This window comes from Coregonus lavaretus, assembly GCF_964263955.1.
Source record: "Coregonus lavaretus genome assembly, chromosome: 4".
NCBI lineage: Eukaryota > Metazoa > Chordata > Actinopteri > Salmoniformes > Salmonidae > Coregonus > Coregonus lavaretus.
In genome coordinates, this window is record NC_139991.1 from 27,282,878 (window position 1) to 27,298,599 (window position 15,722).

The 15,722-nt window shown below is 44.3% G+C and overlaps 1 protein-coding gene across 1 annotated transcript in view; it reads right to left on the reverse strand.

The window, feature by feature from the left end:
- Positions 1 to 252: 252 nt before the first annotated feature.
- Positions 253 to 15,722, reverse strand: part of pcsk5a (proprotein convertase subtilisin/kexin type 5a) — a gene marked incomplete at its 3' end in the record, with an annotated part of 38,155 nt that continues 22,685 nt past the window's right edge. Inside the window, exons 30-37 of the mRNA XM_084159649.1 lie at positions 14,696 to 14,910; positions 7,831 to 8,073; positions 7,346 to 7,582; positions 6,477 to 6,654; positions 3,463 to 3,680; positions 1,787 to 1,887; positions 992 to 1,208; positions 253 to 710 (exon numbers count right to left, since the gene is read on the reverse strand). Of these exons, the coding sequence (XP_084015775.1) occupies positions 253 to 710; positions 992 to 1,208; positions 1,787 to 1,887; positions 3,463 to 3,680; positions 6,477 to 6,654; positions 7,346 to 7,582; positions 7,831 to 8,073; positions 14,696 to 14,910 (1,867 nt within the window). The remainder of the gene's footprint in view (positions 711 to 991; positions 1,209 to 1,786; positions 1,888 to 3,462; positions 3,681 to 6,476; positions 6,655 to 7,345; positions 7,583 to 7,830; positions 8,074 to 14,695; positions 14,911 to 15,722) is intronic.

Sequence of the window (15,722 nt, forward strand, 5' to 3'; positions counted from 1 at the left end):
TAAACCAAAGACACAACAAAATAAAATATACATTTCCCATAAATGTTAAAAATAACATACACAGTTTTGTGAATGAACAGCATTTGTTTTAAACACCCCTCAGCATGAAATAGCTATTCATTCTTGTTATAACTGAATATCAAAGGAGGACAAATAAGATGGGACGCAAGCCCTGAGGGAAAGATAGAGTCAGAGAGAAAAAGGAAGAAAGACAGGTAGAAAGAAAGGAACTGTAGAAAGAAAAATCACTCTTCAGCGAAATGTATAGCTCTCATCATCGTACTCCAGCTCATCGTCATTATCATTCCCTGGCTGTCCGTACCTGAACTTCCTGTAGACCGTTCCATCCTGACCCATGTACACAATATCCTCATCATCATCCTCATCTTCCTCATCCTTATCCCCGCGGCGCTCGGTGAGATCCACCAACTGGGCCTCGCGGAAATGCCCGCTGGAACTGGCGTGCCCGCCGGATGTGGTATTATGACGCCCGCCTCCGTGCCACCCGCCACCCAGCTTCTCGTAGCCACGGGGGGCTGTGATGGGGTCGGGGAGGGAGGGGATCTTGGAGCGGGAGCGTCGGATGAGGAAGACTACGGTACCCAGGCCCAGCAGGAGTAGGATGGAGGTGGTGATGAAGAGTGCCATGTTCCCGGATGACTCCACTTCGTCATTGCGGAAGGCCAGGTTAGTGCTGAGGACGCACTCCCCTGTAGACCGGAGAAAAAGACAACGAACATGTGATAGGGTGGGTGAACACATGAACATGATGCTTGTTGCTATAAACTCATTCCAGACCTGCGTTTAAATAAAGTCTGTCAAATACTTTTAGCGTTTGCTTTAACCTGGCTGGATTGCCAGATTGGTGAGGTTTGCACTTTTTGCATCTATTCTATTGGTTCCATTGCACCAGGTAAGCTCAATCAAGCACAGCTAAAGTATTTTGAATGATTTCATATAGTATTTGAACTCTGGTCTGCCCTGAGCCCACCTCTTGTCTCGGTGCAGTTGCAGCACTCCTGCTGCTGCGCTGTGGAATCTCCCTCTACTGGCAGGTCGTTCTGACAGCAGAGCAGACAGCGCCCCCCGGCTGTGAGGATGGCATGGGCAGGACAAATGGTGCAGTTGTATGGACCAGGTCCCATACAGTCCAGACAGGAACTGTCACAGTCCTCACAATCCTGGCCAGAAGACCACAAGGGGACAGGCTGTCACACAAACAGGGTGAATCTCAAAAGTATTTTCCTTGATTCCTTGACAAAGAAACGGGGTGAGTCTCAATTCTATATCCTTGATTCCTTGTGTCCTCTCTCCTTGCCGCCTTCTCAGAATGGTTCTACCCTTGGACCTTCTCCAATGCATTTTGAGAAGGAGTCAAGGAGAGAAGACATGAGGAATCAGCACACAGGCCCCACCTCAATTAACTCCTAACCCCGCTACTTTCTATAATGCACTTGTGCAGATGTGAAAGGACAAAGTAAGTTTAAGTCAAGGGTGCAGAGCACAGGTCCTTGAGAGCCACAAACCTGCCTTTTAACTAGGGACACATTTCTACCCGGTAACCAGGTACCGCTCTCCAGACAAACAACACTAACAACCATCGATCAAACAAGTTTATTGTAATCAATCATTTAACACTGCACTCATTTCTGTATTGGCATCAGGACGTATATAACTTTATTTGTGACATCAGGGAGTGTGTCATGCCTGACATGTGTGACTAACATGAAGTACATTATACAGTACAGAGATAGAGTAGTGGTGAGTAATGGGTATTAGTGGTTACCTGTAGCATGGGGTATTGACCCATGTTGCAGTGGGACTCACACATTCCGTCTGACAGCGTGTAGCCCATGTGACACGAGTCACACGCCTGAGATCCTTTTCCTGGAAATAAAGGACAATTACATTGTTGGGCACTTGTACTGTACCATAGATGGCATGACATTACAGTGCATAGTTTTTCTTTCCTGCTGGATTTAGTTTGTCAATTTAAAGGCACAACCCAGCGAACAGATAACGTTCTGAGAACTGTATGTTTCTTAGAGCTTGGTGAGAGTGTGATTGTCCTATGGTTATTTTGCATACAACCTTCCCACAACTTTCTGGGAATGGTGCAGGATAGATGCTTGGCTTTGGAACGTGACAAATACAAAAATGTTATTGGTATTTCATTACTTTAACATAATTTTTCCTAAAAGTTTAAACATTGTTGCATTTAATTTCAATTTTGGTCATGATCTAAGAACATTCTCCAACTGGTTTGACACTGGGAATGTTCTCAAATAGTTCAGAGAATGTTAAGAATCAACGTTCTTCTGAGGGAATTTCAATCTTTCAGGATAACGTTTCCTACAGGTTTCCTCATGGTTCTATTTAAAGTAATGTTCTCAAATTGTTCCAAGAACGTTAAGAGACAACGTTCCTCTGTGGGAATTTCAGTACGTTAGCATAACGTTTTCTACCGGTTTCCTCGTGGTTCTATTTAAAATCATGTTCTCAGAACGTTCAGAGATTATTAAGCAACAACTTTCTTCTGTGGGAATTTCCAGCCAGGTCACCCGTGGTACAAATCAATATTCAACGTCCATCAATATCTGAAGATGTCGGGAGATTACGTGGAAACCAGCCACTAGAGGCATTAGTGAGCTCTGTTACCTTCAAGTAGATTTCGGTTTTGCTAGGGCATTGTGGACAGAGATGGCAGATGGACATAAGCATCTGCCTTTGGTTCCAAAGATTGAATGTTCAAATCCAGCTATACTAAGTTGTTTTTGAGATTTTTGTTTTAAGCCTATCCCAAACCTTAACCCTTATCTTAACCATTCAGAGTTAATACCTAAACTTAACCTTAAAACACTTCAACAATGGAACAACTTCAAAATGTGACATTTGAGAAACATGGATGAACGTCTTACTCCGACGTTAGACTGTGAGAGCTTGTTGGGAATTTCAGTACTTCAGCATAACGTTTTCTGCAGGTTTCCTCATGGTTCTATTTAAAGTGATGTTCCCAGAACATTAAGAAAACTTTCCATAAAAAACACAAGAAAACATTCAAAATGTATGGCTTCGTTCGCAGAACCAATGGGAAACCAAAAACATACGTTCCCACAACTTCCAAGGAACCAAATGTGCTAGCTGGGAAATCTGTCTTGTTGTTCTGTGTTTTAGGAATAGGTCGATATTCAATCACTTGTTAATGCCAAAAACATATCGATTTACTTTTCCCAAACCAGATTAAGTCTAATTCTGGACTAAAACATATGCTCAATTAAAAATCTCCATAGAAAGTGCCTTTCAGTCCTGGAATAGGCTTAATCTGCATCCAGGTCCGGGAAACAGCCCCTTAATGATTATGGTAACAAGTATTTACTGGGTTCCAAAGTATCTTATGTGATCCAACTGTGAAAAACAGAGACTAAGACAGAGACACACACACAGGTCTCTCGTCCTCCCTACCTGAGCAGGTTCTGCAGCTGGAGTGACAGGGCTCACAGGTGTGGTGCTGGCTGTCCTGGTAGTGGCCCTGGGGACAGCTGGAGTGACAGTGTCCCTGTTTCCTCAGGTAGAGCAGTCCATCTGCACAGTTCAGACAGTCATCCGCCCTGCTCCCGGAACACTCACCACAGCTCGGGTCACACCTCTCACACGTCCTCGAGGTCATGTTTCCATAGTAACTGCGAGACAGTGCAAGTCAGACAGGGACACCGATCAGGGACAGTGTGAGTAGGTGTGTTGGGATGTGTGGCTGTTTCTAGGTGTTTGTGTGTGTGTGTGTTTGTGTGTGTGTGTCTGTGTGAGACTGTGACTATTTATATGTGTGTGTCTGTGTGTGTGGATGCGTGTCACTGTTTATAGGCGTCTGTGTAGGAGATGTGTACCAATATTTGCTTCTAATACACCAGATGTATGTCCTTGAACCGATTATTTAAAAATCCCACACAGTAGAAATTATAAGGACAGGGTCATTTCAAACTGTGTGTCCATGGGAAGCCATCTTAACTACCTTCACTTGGCTTCAATGCACTACTGAGTCTTCACATAGGAAAGTATTCAGACCCCTTTTTCCACATTTTGTTACAGCCTTATTCTAAAATTGATTAAATAAATGTTTTCCCTCAATCTACACACAATATACCATAATGACAAAGTGAAAACAAGTTCTTAGAATTTTTTCCAAATGTATTAAAAATAAAAACAGAAATACTTTATTTACATAAGTATTCAGATCCTTTGCTATGAGACTCAAAATTGAGCTCAGGTGCATCCTGTTTCCATTGATCATCCTTGAGATGTTTCTACATTTTACATTTTAGTCATTTAGCAGACGCTCTTATCCAGAGCGACTTACAGTTAGTGAGTGCATACATATTTTTTTTTCTTCATACTTTCTACAACTCGATTGGAGTCTACCTGTAGTAAATTCAATTGATTGGACATGATTTGGAAAGGCACACATCTGTCTATATAAGGCCCCACAGTTGACAGTGCATGTCATAGCAAAAACCAAGCCATGAGGTCGAAGGAATTGTCCGTAGAGCTCTGAGACAGGATTGTGTCGAGGCATAGATCTGGTGAAAGGTACCAAAACATTTCTGCAGCATTAAAGGTCCCCTTGAACACAGTGGCCTCCATCATTCATAAATGGAAGAAGTTTGGACCCACCAAGACTCTTCCTAGAGCTGGCCGCCCGGCCAAACTGAGCAATCGAGGGAGAAGGGCCTTGGTCAGGGAAGTGACCAAGAACCCAATGGTCACTCTGACAGAGCTCCAAAGTTCCTCTGTGGAGATGAGAGAACCTTCCAGAAGGACAACCATCTCTGCAGCACTCCACCAATCAGGCCTTTATGGTAGAGTGGCCAGACAGAAGCCACATGACAGCCCACTTGGAGATTGCCAAAAGGCCCCTAAAGGACTCTCAGACCATGAGAAACAAGATTATCTGGTCTGATGAAACCAAGATTGAACTCTTTGGCCTGAATGCCAAGCGTTACGTCTGGAGGAAACCTGGCACCATCCCTGCGGTGAAGGATGGTGGTGGCAGCATCATTCAGTGGGGATGTTTTTCAGCGGCAGGGACTGGGAGACTTGTCAGGATCGAGGGAAAGATGAACGGAACAAAGTACAGAGAGATCATTGATGGGCGGCAGGTAGCTTAGTGGGTAAGAGCGTTGTGCCAGTAACCGAAAGGTCGCTGGTTCTAATCCCCGAGCCGACTAGGTGAAAAATCTGTCGATGTGCCCTTGAGCAAGGCACTTAACCCTAATTGCTCATGTAAGTCGCTCTGAATAAGAGCGTCTGCTAAATGACGTAAATGTAATGAAAACCTGCTCCAGAGTGCTCAGGACCTCAGACTGGGGCGAAAGTTCACCTTCCAACAGGACAACGACCCTAAGCACACAGCCAAGACAACGCTAGAGTGGCTTCGGGACAAGTCTCTGAATGTCCTTGAGTGGCCCAGCCAGAGCCCGGACTTGAACCCGATCGAACATCTCTGGATAGACCTGAAAATAGCTGTGCCGCGACGCTCCCCATCCAACCTGACAGAGCTTGAGAGGATCTGCAGAGAAGAATGGGAGAAACTCCCCAAATACAGGTGTGCCAAGCTTGTAGCGTCATACCCAAGAAGACTCGAGGCTGTAATAGCTGCCAAAGGTGCTTCAACAAAGTACTGAGTAAACGGTCTGAATACTTCTGTAAATGTGATATTTCAATTTCTAAAAACATGTTTTTGCTTTGTCATTATGGGGTATTGTGTGTACATTTATGAGGGGAAAAAACCAATTTAATCCATTTTAGAATAAGGCTGTAACGTAACAAAATGTGGTAAAAATTAAGGGGTCTGAATACTTTCCGAATGCACCGTATAAAGTCATTGGTGTGTCCCAATGCTTGTAGGTGTGTGTTTGGGAAACATGTCACGGCAATAAATATCTGTTGTGACCATTTGTGTGCATTTTGTAACCTCTTTGAGATATTAAACGGGGCATCAATTTAACGGCACATTAATTTAACCCTCTCAATCATGCCTGCTCAAATACAACCGGGTCTAATTAGCATTTATCAGGGCATATGAAGGGCCATTTAAATCTCAAGACAAGTAATGGGCTCAGTTGTGAGCTCCATTGTTATTCAATGGAATGTACCTGTTGTCTGAGGTCTCAATATATTATACAGCACAGAAGACACAGTGTGCGTGAAACAACACAATATGATGAATGGTCTGCCCAGACTCCATTGGTCCAGGTCCGATGGAGCATGGTGATGCAACACTAACATTTTGAGTTTGTGAGTTGCTATACATGGGCCACATATACTGGAGTTAATGTTAACTGTTAAAAAATTATAGCATTGTCATAAATAATATAAGTTGTTTTGGATAAAATAAAATGGATAAAATAACTATGCGACCATATCCTAACATTATCTTCCAAAGTCAAAGTGACAGATAAATAACAATACTATAATTATACCTTATCTGGCAGGTGTCCACACACTCCTTGCCCTCTCTGAATAGGTGGTCCTTGCAGCTGAGACACTCGTGGCTGTGTCTGCCCATGCAGGTGAGACAGGCTGGGTGACATGCTTCACATCTCTGGCCTGACTCCTCTTGGTAGAACCCAGTAGGACAGATGTCCATGCAGGTACCATCTGCACACACACACCCACACGGATGAGCGTACACACACACACACACAAGCACACGCACGTGCACATGCACAAACACACACACTAATCATTCAACATGAAATGGTGGCTCAGGCCAAATTAACAATTTCTGTTCACGACGGCTGGCGTGGAAAAGTGTCTTGTTTGTTACATCTGCTACTGCTACTCATGAATTAAACATCTAAACCAGGGGTGTCAAACATAGGGTCTAATCCGGCCGGCGGGTGGTTTGAGTAAAAAAAATATATATAAATATATATATATTTTTTAAGGGGGAAACTAACTCAATATACTTCAAAAAGACTCAAACCAAATCAGAACTGTGTAGAAATGATAATGGACCTATATTCATACAGTTTCTTGACTGTCCAGCTCGCTAATAATCACTAGACAGTCAGGGAGCATCAACAATTCCAAAAATGATGGATAGAGGACTATTTTTAGCTAATTTTGTCGGCAAGGAAATATAACACATTATCAGTGTGGCCCTTCCGGGCCTCAATGAAAACCGAATGGCAAAATGAGTTCGTCACCCCTGTTCTAAACAAAATATACTTTCAGTGACTGTTTTTTCTCTTCTCTTCTATTCTTAGCATTGCACTGTGTCTTATCTACAGCTAGCATAACACTGGTGTCTGATCAGGGATTGAGAAATGAGAATGACTCCACTCACTCAGTATAAAATGGTTCTGGTTGCAGCTCAGACAGTGGCTCTTGCCTGGCCCGTTGCACTGCTGGCAGTACTTGTGGCATGGGTGGCATTCTCCATCCTGGTCAGTGTAGTGGCGGGGGGTGCACCTGTTGACCAGGGGGTCACAGTGTCCATGGGCGTCCACTCTCTGACCCTCTCTGCAGCTGGAGCAGGACCCAGCGTGGGGCCCCGAGCACGTGAGACAGGAGCCATCGCAGTCTGGAAAAAGTTAGCACAGAGAAACTAGATATCACACAGAAACCAGATATGTCACAGCACTGGGTTGCATGGAATCTACATTACCTAGTCAAGAGTCTAAATTACCTATAGTACACTGGAGAAGTGCATACTTTTCCCCTTGTGGTTGGTTTTCTTTATTTGGTAGGGCACAAACTTTTAAAGGGTTTAAAGGGATCTCAGTCCTAAAATACTTAGGAACCACTGTGTCAAGATCTAAGCCTCCTCACCTTTGCACTGCCCAGTCCTGCTGTCCCTATAGGTGTGGGAGGGGCAGTTCGGCAGACAGGCTCCGTTGTGCAGGGTAGCCTCTGGGTCTGCACAGGAGTCACAGTCGTCCCCGTCCGGACCATCACACTGGGCACAGTCAGGGTGACAGCGGACACACACATCCTGCTCAGAGTCCTGGAAGAACCTCTCGGGACAGTCCACCACACAGCGGCCCTCGTAGAGGAAGTGGTACTCCTCACAGCCTGGGGGGGGGGGAGAGAGAGAGAGAGAGAGAAAGGAGACTGATGGATTAAGAGAGGGAATTTCTTGTTCCCTGTCTGGCTACCTATTGATTTTAATATCTCTTCTTCTCTCTTTGCCCTTTATCTGGATAACATGTGAAATGCTTGATAGTGTATGTGATCTCAACAGAGAGGTATATTTTCTGGGTGATTTAAATATTGACTGGCTTTCATCAAGCTGCCCACTCAAGAAAAAGCTTCAAACTGTAACTAGTGCCTGCAACCTGGTCCAGGTTATCAGTCAACCTACCAGGGTAGTTACAAACAGCACAGGAATTAAATCATCAACATGTATTGATCACATCTTTACTAATGCTGCAGAAATGTCCTTTAAAGCAGTATCCAAATCCATCGGATGTAGTGATCACAATATAGTAGCCATATCTAGGAAAACCAAAGTTCCAAAGGCTGGGCCTAATATAGTGTATAAAGAATGTTTGTTGGTCTGTTGTGTGTAATGAGGAGCAACCAGCCGCTGCACTTGACACATTTATGAAATTGCTTATTCCAGTTACTAATAAGCATGCACCCATTAAGAAAATGACTAAAAACATTAAAATCGCCTTGGATTGATGAGGAATTGAAAAATGGTATGGTTAAGAGAGATGAGGCAAAAGGAATGGCAAATAAGTCTGGCTGCAAAACCGATTGGCAAACGTACTGCAAATTGAGAAATCATGTGACTAAACTGAATAAAAGGAAGAATAAACTATACTATGAAACAAAGACAAATGATATAAAGAATGATAATAAAAAGCTTTGGAGCACCTTAAATACAATTTTGGGCAAAAAGGCAAACTCAACACCATTTCATCATTCATTGAATCAGATGGCTCACTCATCACAAAACCCACTGAAATTGGCAATTCATTTAATGATTTTTTTCATTGGCATGTTTCGCATACTTTGGCATGACATGCCAGCAACAAACGCTGACACTACACATCCAAGTACCGTATTTTCCGCACTATAAGGCGCACCGGATTATAAAGCGCACCTTCAATGAATGGCCTATTTTAGAACTGTTTTCATATATAGGGCGCACCGGATTATAAGGCGCATAGAATAGAAGATACTGCAGTCAAACGTTTGACTGGGGTTGCGTTATGCATCCACTAGATGGAGCTGTGCTAAAGGGAATGTCAACAAAACTGTCAGATAAAGTCAAACTTTATTAAGCATTCTGACAACTCTGTTCACTCCCATGGTAATGTTGTTCAAACGTTAATGTGCATATTAACAATATCTCCCAGCCTTGCTCACTCTTCTCCCAAACGTGGAGGGGAACTTTTCCCTGATTCAGTAAACACGTAGTAAAAGAAACAGTCTGATACCACTAAATCAAACGTTAGTGCATAACTCAACATTGTTCAGTTACGTATAACACGTAAAGCTCACTTTTTCAGTTCATTCCCCGTCCACGAATCCCTCGAATTCTTCTTCTTCAGTGTCCGAATTTAACAGTTGGGCGACTACGGCATCCAACCTGCCCGGCTCCCTCTCGTCATTATCAGAGTCAGTGTCGCTGCTGTTGCCTGGCAGTTCAGAGATTATTCCTGCCTTCGTGAAAGCTTTGACCACAGTTGAGACTGATATATCAGCCTAGGCATCCACGATCCATTGGCAGATAGTGGCGTAAGTCGCCCGGCGCTGTCTCCCCGTCTTGGTGAACGTGTGTTCGCCTTCTGTTATCCACTGCTCCCACGCAGCTCGCAGTCTAGCTTTGAACGCCCTGTTGACACCAATATCTAGCGGCTGGAGTTCTTTAGTTAATCCACCCGGAATGACGGCAAGCTCCGGAATTAGTTTGCTTCACTTGTTTTTTGACAGCATCGGTGATATGGGCGCGCATTGAGTCGTAGATCAATAGGGACGGAGCTGTGTGGAAAAATCCACCCAGTCTCTTGACGTAAATTTCTCTCAGCCACTCACTCATCTTTTCCTCATCCATCCATCCCTTCGGGCTAGCTTTGATGACGACGCCCGCTTGAAAGTTTTCTTTTGGCAAGGTCTTCCTCTTGAAAATAAACATGGGTGGAAGTTTCTGGCCATTAGCCTGGCAGGTGAGAACTACAGTGAAGGATGACTTCTCATTCCCTGTGGTGCGTACAGACACCGTACTGGTCCCCGTTTTCTCCACAGTGCGGTTCACGGGAATATCAAAGGTGAGTGGAACCTCGTCCATGTTGGTGATGTGCTCTGGCCGGATCTTCTTTTCCGTGATCTTCTTTTTGCAGTATGCGCGGAAAGTGACCAGCTTTTCTTGGTAATCTTTTGGCAGTTGCTGCGAGACGGTAGTTTGTGTGCGGATGGAGAGATTACGTCTTTTCATAAAACGAAAGCACCAAGAAGGACCGCCTCGAAATTCATCGATGATCATGTCCCGTGCTAGCACTGTTGCCTTCATTCGAATAGTGACTGTAGAGACGCTTCTACTTGCTGCTCTCTGTTCAACAACCCACTGTTCGAGTTTGTCCTCTAACTGTGGCCATCTCTCTTTGTTCCCTCGGAAACTCTGTTTAGTCTTCTTTACTTGGCGCAGGTCATCTTCTTGCTTCCTCCACTTCCGTACCATTGATTCATTCATGTTGAATTCTCTCGCTGCTGCTCTATTCCCATATTCTACTGCGTGACCGACAGCCTTGAGCTTGAACTCTGCGTCATAAGCGTGTCTCTTGAAAGGTGCCATTTTGGGGTCTTTATACACACACAAGTGGTGTGGGACTGTGAGTAAGCACAGTACCGGTGTTTACTGACTACGGTAGCCGTAATGCTGCAAGCGGTGCGGCTTTGTAGTTTACCAGTCGTACTGAAACATTTCATTATTATTAAATTGTTTTTATTGGTTTTTCATACTGAAACATTTTGACAGAGCGCCTTGAGCGCCGTGTACAACCAGTATGGATCAACCAATTAACCAATTGATCCATATATAAGGCGCTCCGGATTATAAGGCGCACTGTCGTTTTTTGAGAAAATTAAAGGCTTTTAAGTGCACCTTATAGTGCGGAAAATACGGTATAACTGATGAAATTATGAAAGACAAGCGTTGTAATTTTGAATTCCGTAAAGTGAGTGTGGAAGAGGTGCTTTGTAAGTAGGAAAACCTGCAAAATCGGCAGTGTATCAAATACTTGTTCTCCCCACTGTATATACACCTGTTCTGAAAGGCCCCAGAGTCTGCAACACCACTAAGCAAGGGGCACCACCAAGCAAGCGGCACCATGAAGACCAAGGAGCTCTCCAAACAGGTCAGGGACAAAGTTGTGGAGAAGTACAGATCAGGGTTGGGTTATAAAAAAAGATCAGAAACTTTGAACATCCCACGTAGCACCATTAAATCCATTTTTAAAAAATTGAAAGAATATGGCACCACAACAAACCTGCCAAGAGAGGGCCGCCCACCAAAACTCACGGACCAGGCAAGGAGGGCATAATCAGAGAGGCAACAAAGAGACAAACGATAACCCTGAAGGAGCTGCAAAGCTCCACAGCGGAGATTGGAGTATCTGTCCATAGGACCACTTTAAGCCGTACACTCCACAGAGCTGGGCTTTACGGAAGTGAGGCCAGAAAAAAGCCATTGCTTAAAGAAAAAAATAAGCAAACACGTTTGGTGTTCGCCAAAAGGCATGTGGGAGACTCCCCAAACATATGGAAGAAGGTACTCTGGTCAGATGAGACTAAAATTGAGCTTTTTGGCCATCAAGGAAAACGCTATGTCTGGCGCAAACCCAACACCTCTCATCACCCCGAGAACACCATCCTCACAGTGAAGCATGGTGGTGGCAGCATCATGCTGTGGGGATGTTTTTCCATCGGCAGGGACTGGGAAACTCATCAGAATTGAAGGAATGATGGATGGCGCTAAATACAGGGAAATTGTTGAGGGAAACCTGTTTCAGTCTTCCAGAGATTTGAGACTGGGACGGAGGTTCACCTTCCAACTGGACAATGACCCTAAGCATACTGCTAAAGCAACACTCGAGTGGTTTAAGGGGAAACATTTAAATGTCTTGGAATGGCCCAGACCTCAATCCAATTGAGAATCTGTGGTATGACTTAAAGATTGCTGTACACCAGCAGAACCCATCCAACTTGAAGGAGCTGGAGCAGTTTTGCCTTGAAGAATGGGCAAAAATCCCAGTGGCTAGATGTGCCAAGCTAATAGAGACATACCCCAAGAGACTTGCAGCTGTAATTGCTGCAAAAGGTGGCTCTACAAAGTATTGACTTTGGGGGGTGAATAGTTATGCACGCTCAAGTTTTCAGTTTTATTGACTTATTTCTTCTTTGTTTCACCCCAAAAAATATTTTGCATCTTCAAAGTGGTAGGCATGTTGTGTAAATCAAATGATACAAACCCCCCAAAAATCAATTTCAATTCCAGGTTGTAAGGCAACAAAATAGGAAAAATGCCAAGGGGGGTGAATACTTTCACAAGCCACTGTAAATCTCTCATGGCTCAAAGTGGAGGAGAGATTGACTTCATCACTACTTGTTTTTGTAAGAAGTGTTGACATGCTGAATGCACCGAGGTGTCTGTTTAATCTACTAGCACACAGCTTGGACACCCATGTGTACCCCACAAGACATGCCACCAGAGGTCTCTTCACAATCCCCAAGTCAAGAACAGACTATGGGAGGCGCACAGTACTACATAGAGCCATGGCTACATGGAACTCTATTCCACTTCAGGTAAGCAGTAGAATCAGATTAAAAAACAGATTAAAATACACCTTATGGAACAGCGGGGACTGTGAAGAGACACACACACAGGCACACATACACATGATAAGACACTCGCTCTACACACACACACGGATTTTGAATTGTAGATACAGTGGGGAGAACAAGTATTTGATACACTGCCAATTTTGCAGGTTTTCCTACTTACAATGCATGTAGAGGTCTGTCATTTTTATCATAGGTACACTTCAACTGTGAGAGACAGAATCTAAAACAAAAATCCAGAAAATCACATATTAAGCAGAACTTAATATTTGGTACAGAAACCTTTGTTTGCAATTACAGAGATCATAAGTTTCCTGTAGGTCTTGACCAGGTTTGCACACACTGCAGCAGGGATTTTGGCCCACTCCTCCATACAGACCTTCTCCAGATCCTTCAGGTTTCGGGGCTGTCGTTGGGCAATACGGACTTTCAGCTCCCTCCAAATATGTTATATTGTGTTCAGGTCTGGAGACTGGCTAGGCCACTCCAGGACCTTGAGATGCTTCTTACGGAGCCACTCCTTAGTTGCCCTGGCTGTGTGTTTTGGGTCGTTGTCATGCTGGAAGACCCAGCCACGACCCATCTTCAATGCTCTTACTGAGGGAAGGAGGTTGTTGGCCAAGATCTCGCGATACATGGCCCCATCCATCCTCCCCTCAATACGGTGCAGTCGTCCTATCCCCTTTGCAGAAAAGCATCCCCAAAGAATGATGTTTCCACCTCCATGCTTCACGGTTGGGATGGTGTTCTTGGGGTTGTACTCATCCTTCTTCTTCCTCCAAACACGGCGAGTGGAGTTTAGACCAAAAAGCTTTATTTTTGTCTCATCAGACCACATGACCTTCTCCCATTCCTCCTCTGGATCATCCAGATGGTCATTGGCAAACTTCAGACGGGCCTGGACATGCGCTGGCTTGAGCAGGGGGACCTTGCGTGCGCTGCAGGATTTTAATCCATGACGGCGTAGTGTGTTACTAATGGTTTTCTTTGAGACTGTGGTCCCAGCTCTCTTCAGGTCATTGACCAGGTCCTGCCGTGTAGTTCTGGGCTGATCCCTCACCTTCCTCATGATCATTGATGCCCCACAAGGTGAGATCTTGCATGGAGCCCCAGACCGAGGGTGATTGACTGTCATCTTGAACTTCTTCCATTTTCTAATAATTGCGCCAACAGTTGTTGCCTTCTCACCAAGCTGCTTGCCTATTGTCCTGTAGCCCATCCCAGCCTTGTGCAGGTCTACAATTTTATCCCTGATGTCCTTACACAGCTCTCTGGTCTTGGCCATTGTGGAGAGGTTGGAGTCTGTTTGATTGAGTGTGTGGACAGGTGTCTTTTATACAGGTAACGAGTTCAAACAGGTGCAGTTAATACAGGTAATGAGTGGAGGGATTCTTAAAGAAAAACTAACTGGTCTGTGAGAGCCGGACTTCTTACTGGTTGGTAGGTGATCAAATACTTATGTCATGCAATAAAATGCAAATTAATTACTTAAAAATCATACAATGTGATTTTCTGGATTTTTGTTTTAGATTCCGTCTCTCACAGTTGAAGTGTACCTATGATAAAAATGACAGACCTCTACATGCTTTGTAAGTAGGAAAACCTGCAAAATCGGCAGTGTATCAAATATTTGTTCTCCCCACTGTATGTGATAGTAGAGTAGAGGCCTGAGGGAACACACTTAATGCGTTGTGAAAAGTGTTATGAAATGTAATGTAATGTAATATTTGAAATTGTATATAACTGCCTTAATTTTTCTGGACCCCAGGAAAAGGCAGCAGCTAATGGGGATCCTTAAAAAATACAAATACAAATATGCCATCACTACTCTCGTCTGTGTGTGCCTCACCTGTGCACTCGCTGTGGGGGCTACACTCCTGGCAGGCTGTGGGACAGTGCTGACACTCCCCGTCCCTGAGTGTGTGTGCAGGGGGGCAGGCCTCCACACACTGGTGTTTGTACAGAAGGAGGGGCTCCACACAGCTCAGACAATGAGTGGCATTCCTCTCACAGGAGGCACAGCCTGTCGCACAGCCACGACACACCTGGCCCGCTGGATACCCACTACAGTACACAGTGGGAGAGCACAGCAAATAGGACGTTAGTTGCACACTGAGGCTATGGCCTCATTCTCTACCCTTCTCCCCAAAGTGTGCACTCGTTTACTCCCTCTCATGGACTGGTGTTAGAAGTATGGTGTAAATTGCCTAGACCAATCCAATGCTTCTAAATCCACAAGGGGGAGTGAGCAATTGGAGTCAATCCATGACATTGTGGTGGAGAAGAGCATCTTCTGGAAAGCTGTCATTACAACTGAGAGGGTTTGAGTAGGTACAGTACAGTTCAGCAGGCACTCCAGTTCTGTAAAATGAAAGGTATATATGCCCTTTAGATAAAGAGGACAATACTTAGAATACATCACCATGTCATATAATACATCATCATTTTCCACAGCAATGATGTGTGGGAAGAGGAGCAATAAATCATGATCAAAATGGTGTATTAGTCCTGCGTTGGAACAGAAACCTGCACATCCTGGGGTCTCTAGGATCAGGATTAAAGATTCAAAGACTTTCAAGAAGAAAAAATGTTAAACCGTGATTATGAATGTAAAATAAAGCATTGAAGTTGCAGTCTAGAATTAAGGTACTAGCTACAAACACATTTGACAAGAAGTGTAGGAGCAGCCAAAAATGTGTTATCAACTGCACCTTTAAAGGGACAGTTTGGGATTTTTGCAATAAGGCCCTTTTTCTACTTCCTCAGAGTCAGATGAACTCGTGGATACCATTTCTATGTCTCTGCATGCAGTTTGAAGCAAGTTGCTATCTAGCGTTTGCGTAATTGCTAACTAGCATTAGCGCAATGACTAGCAT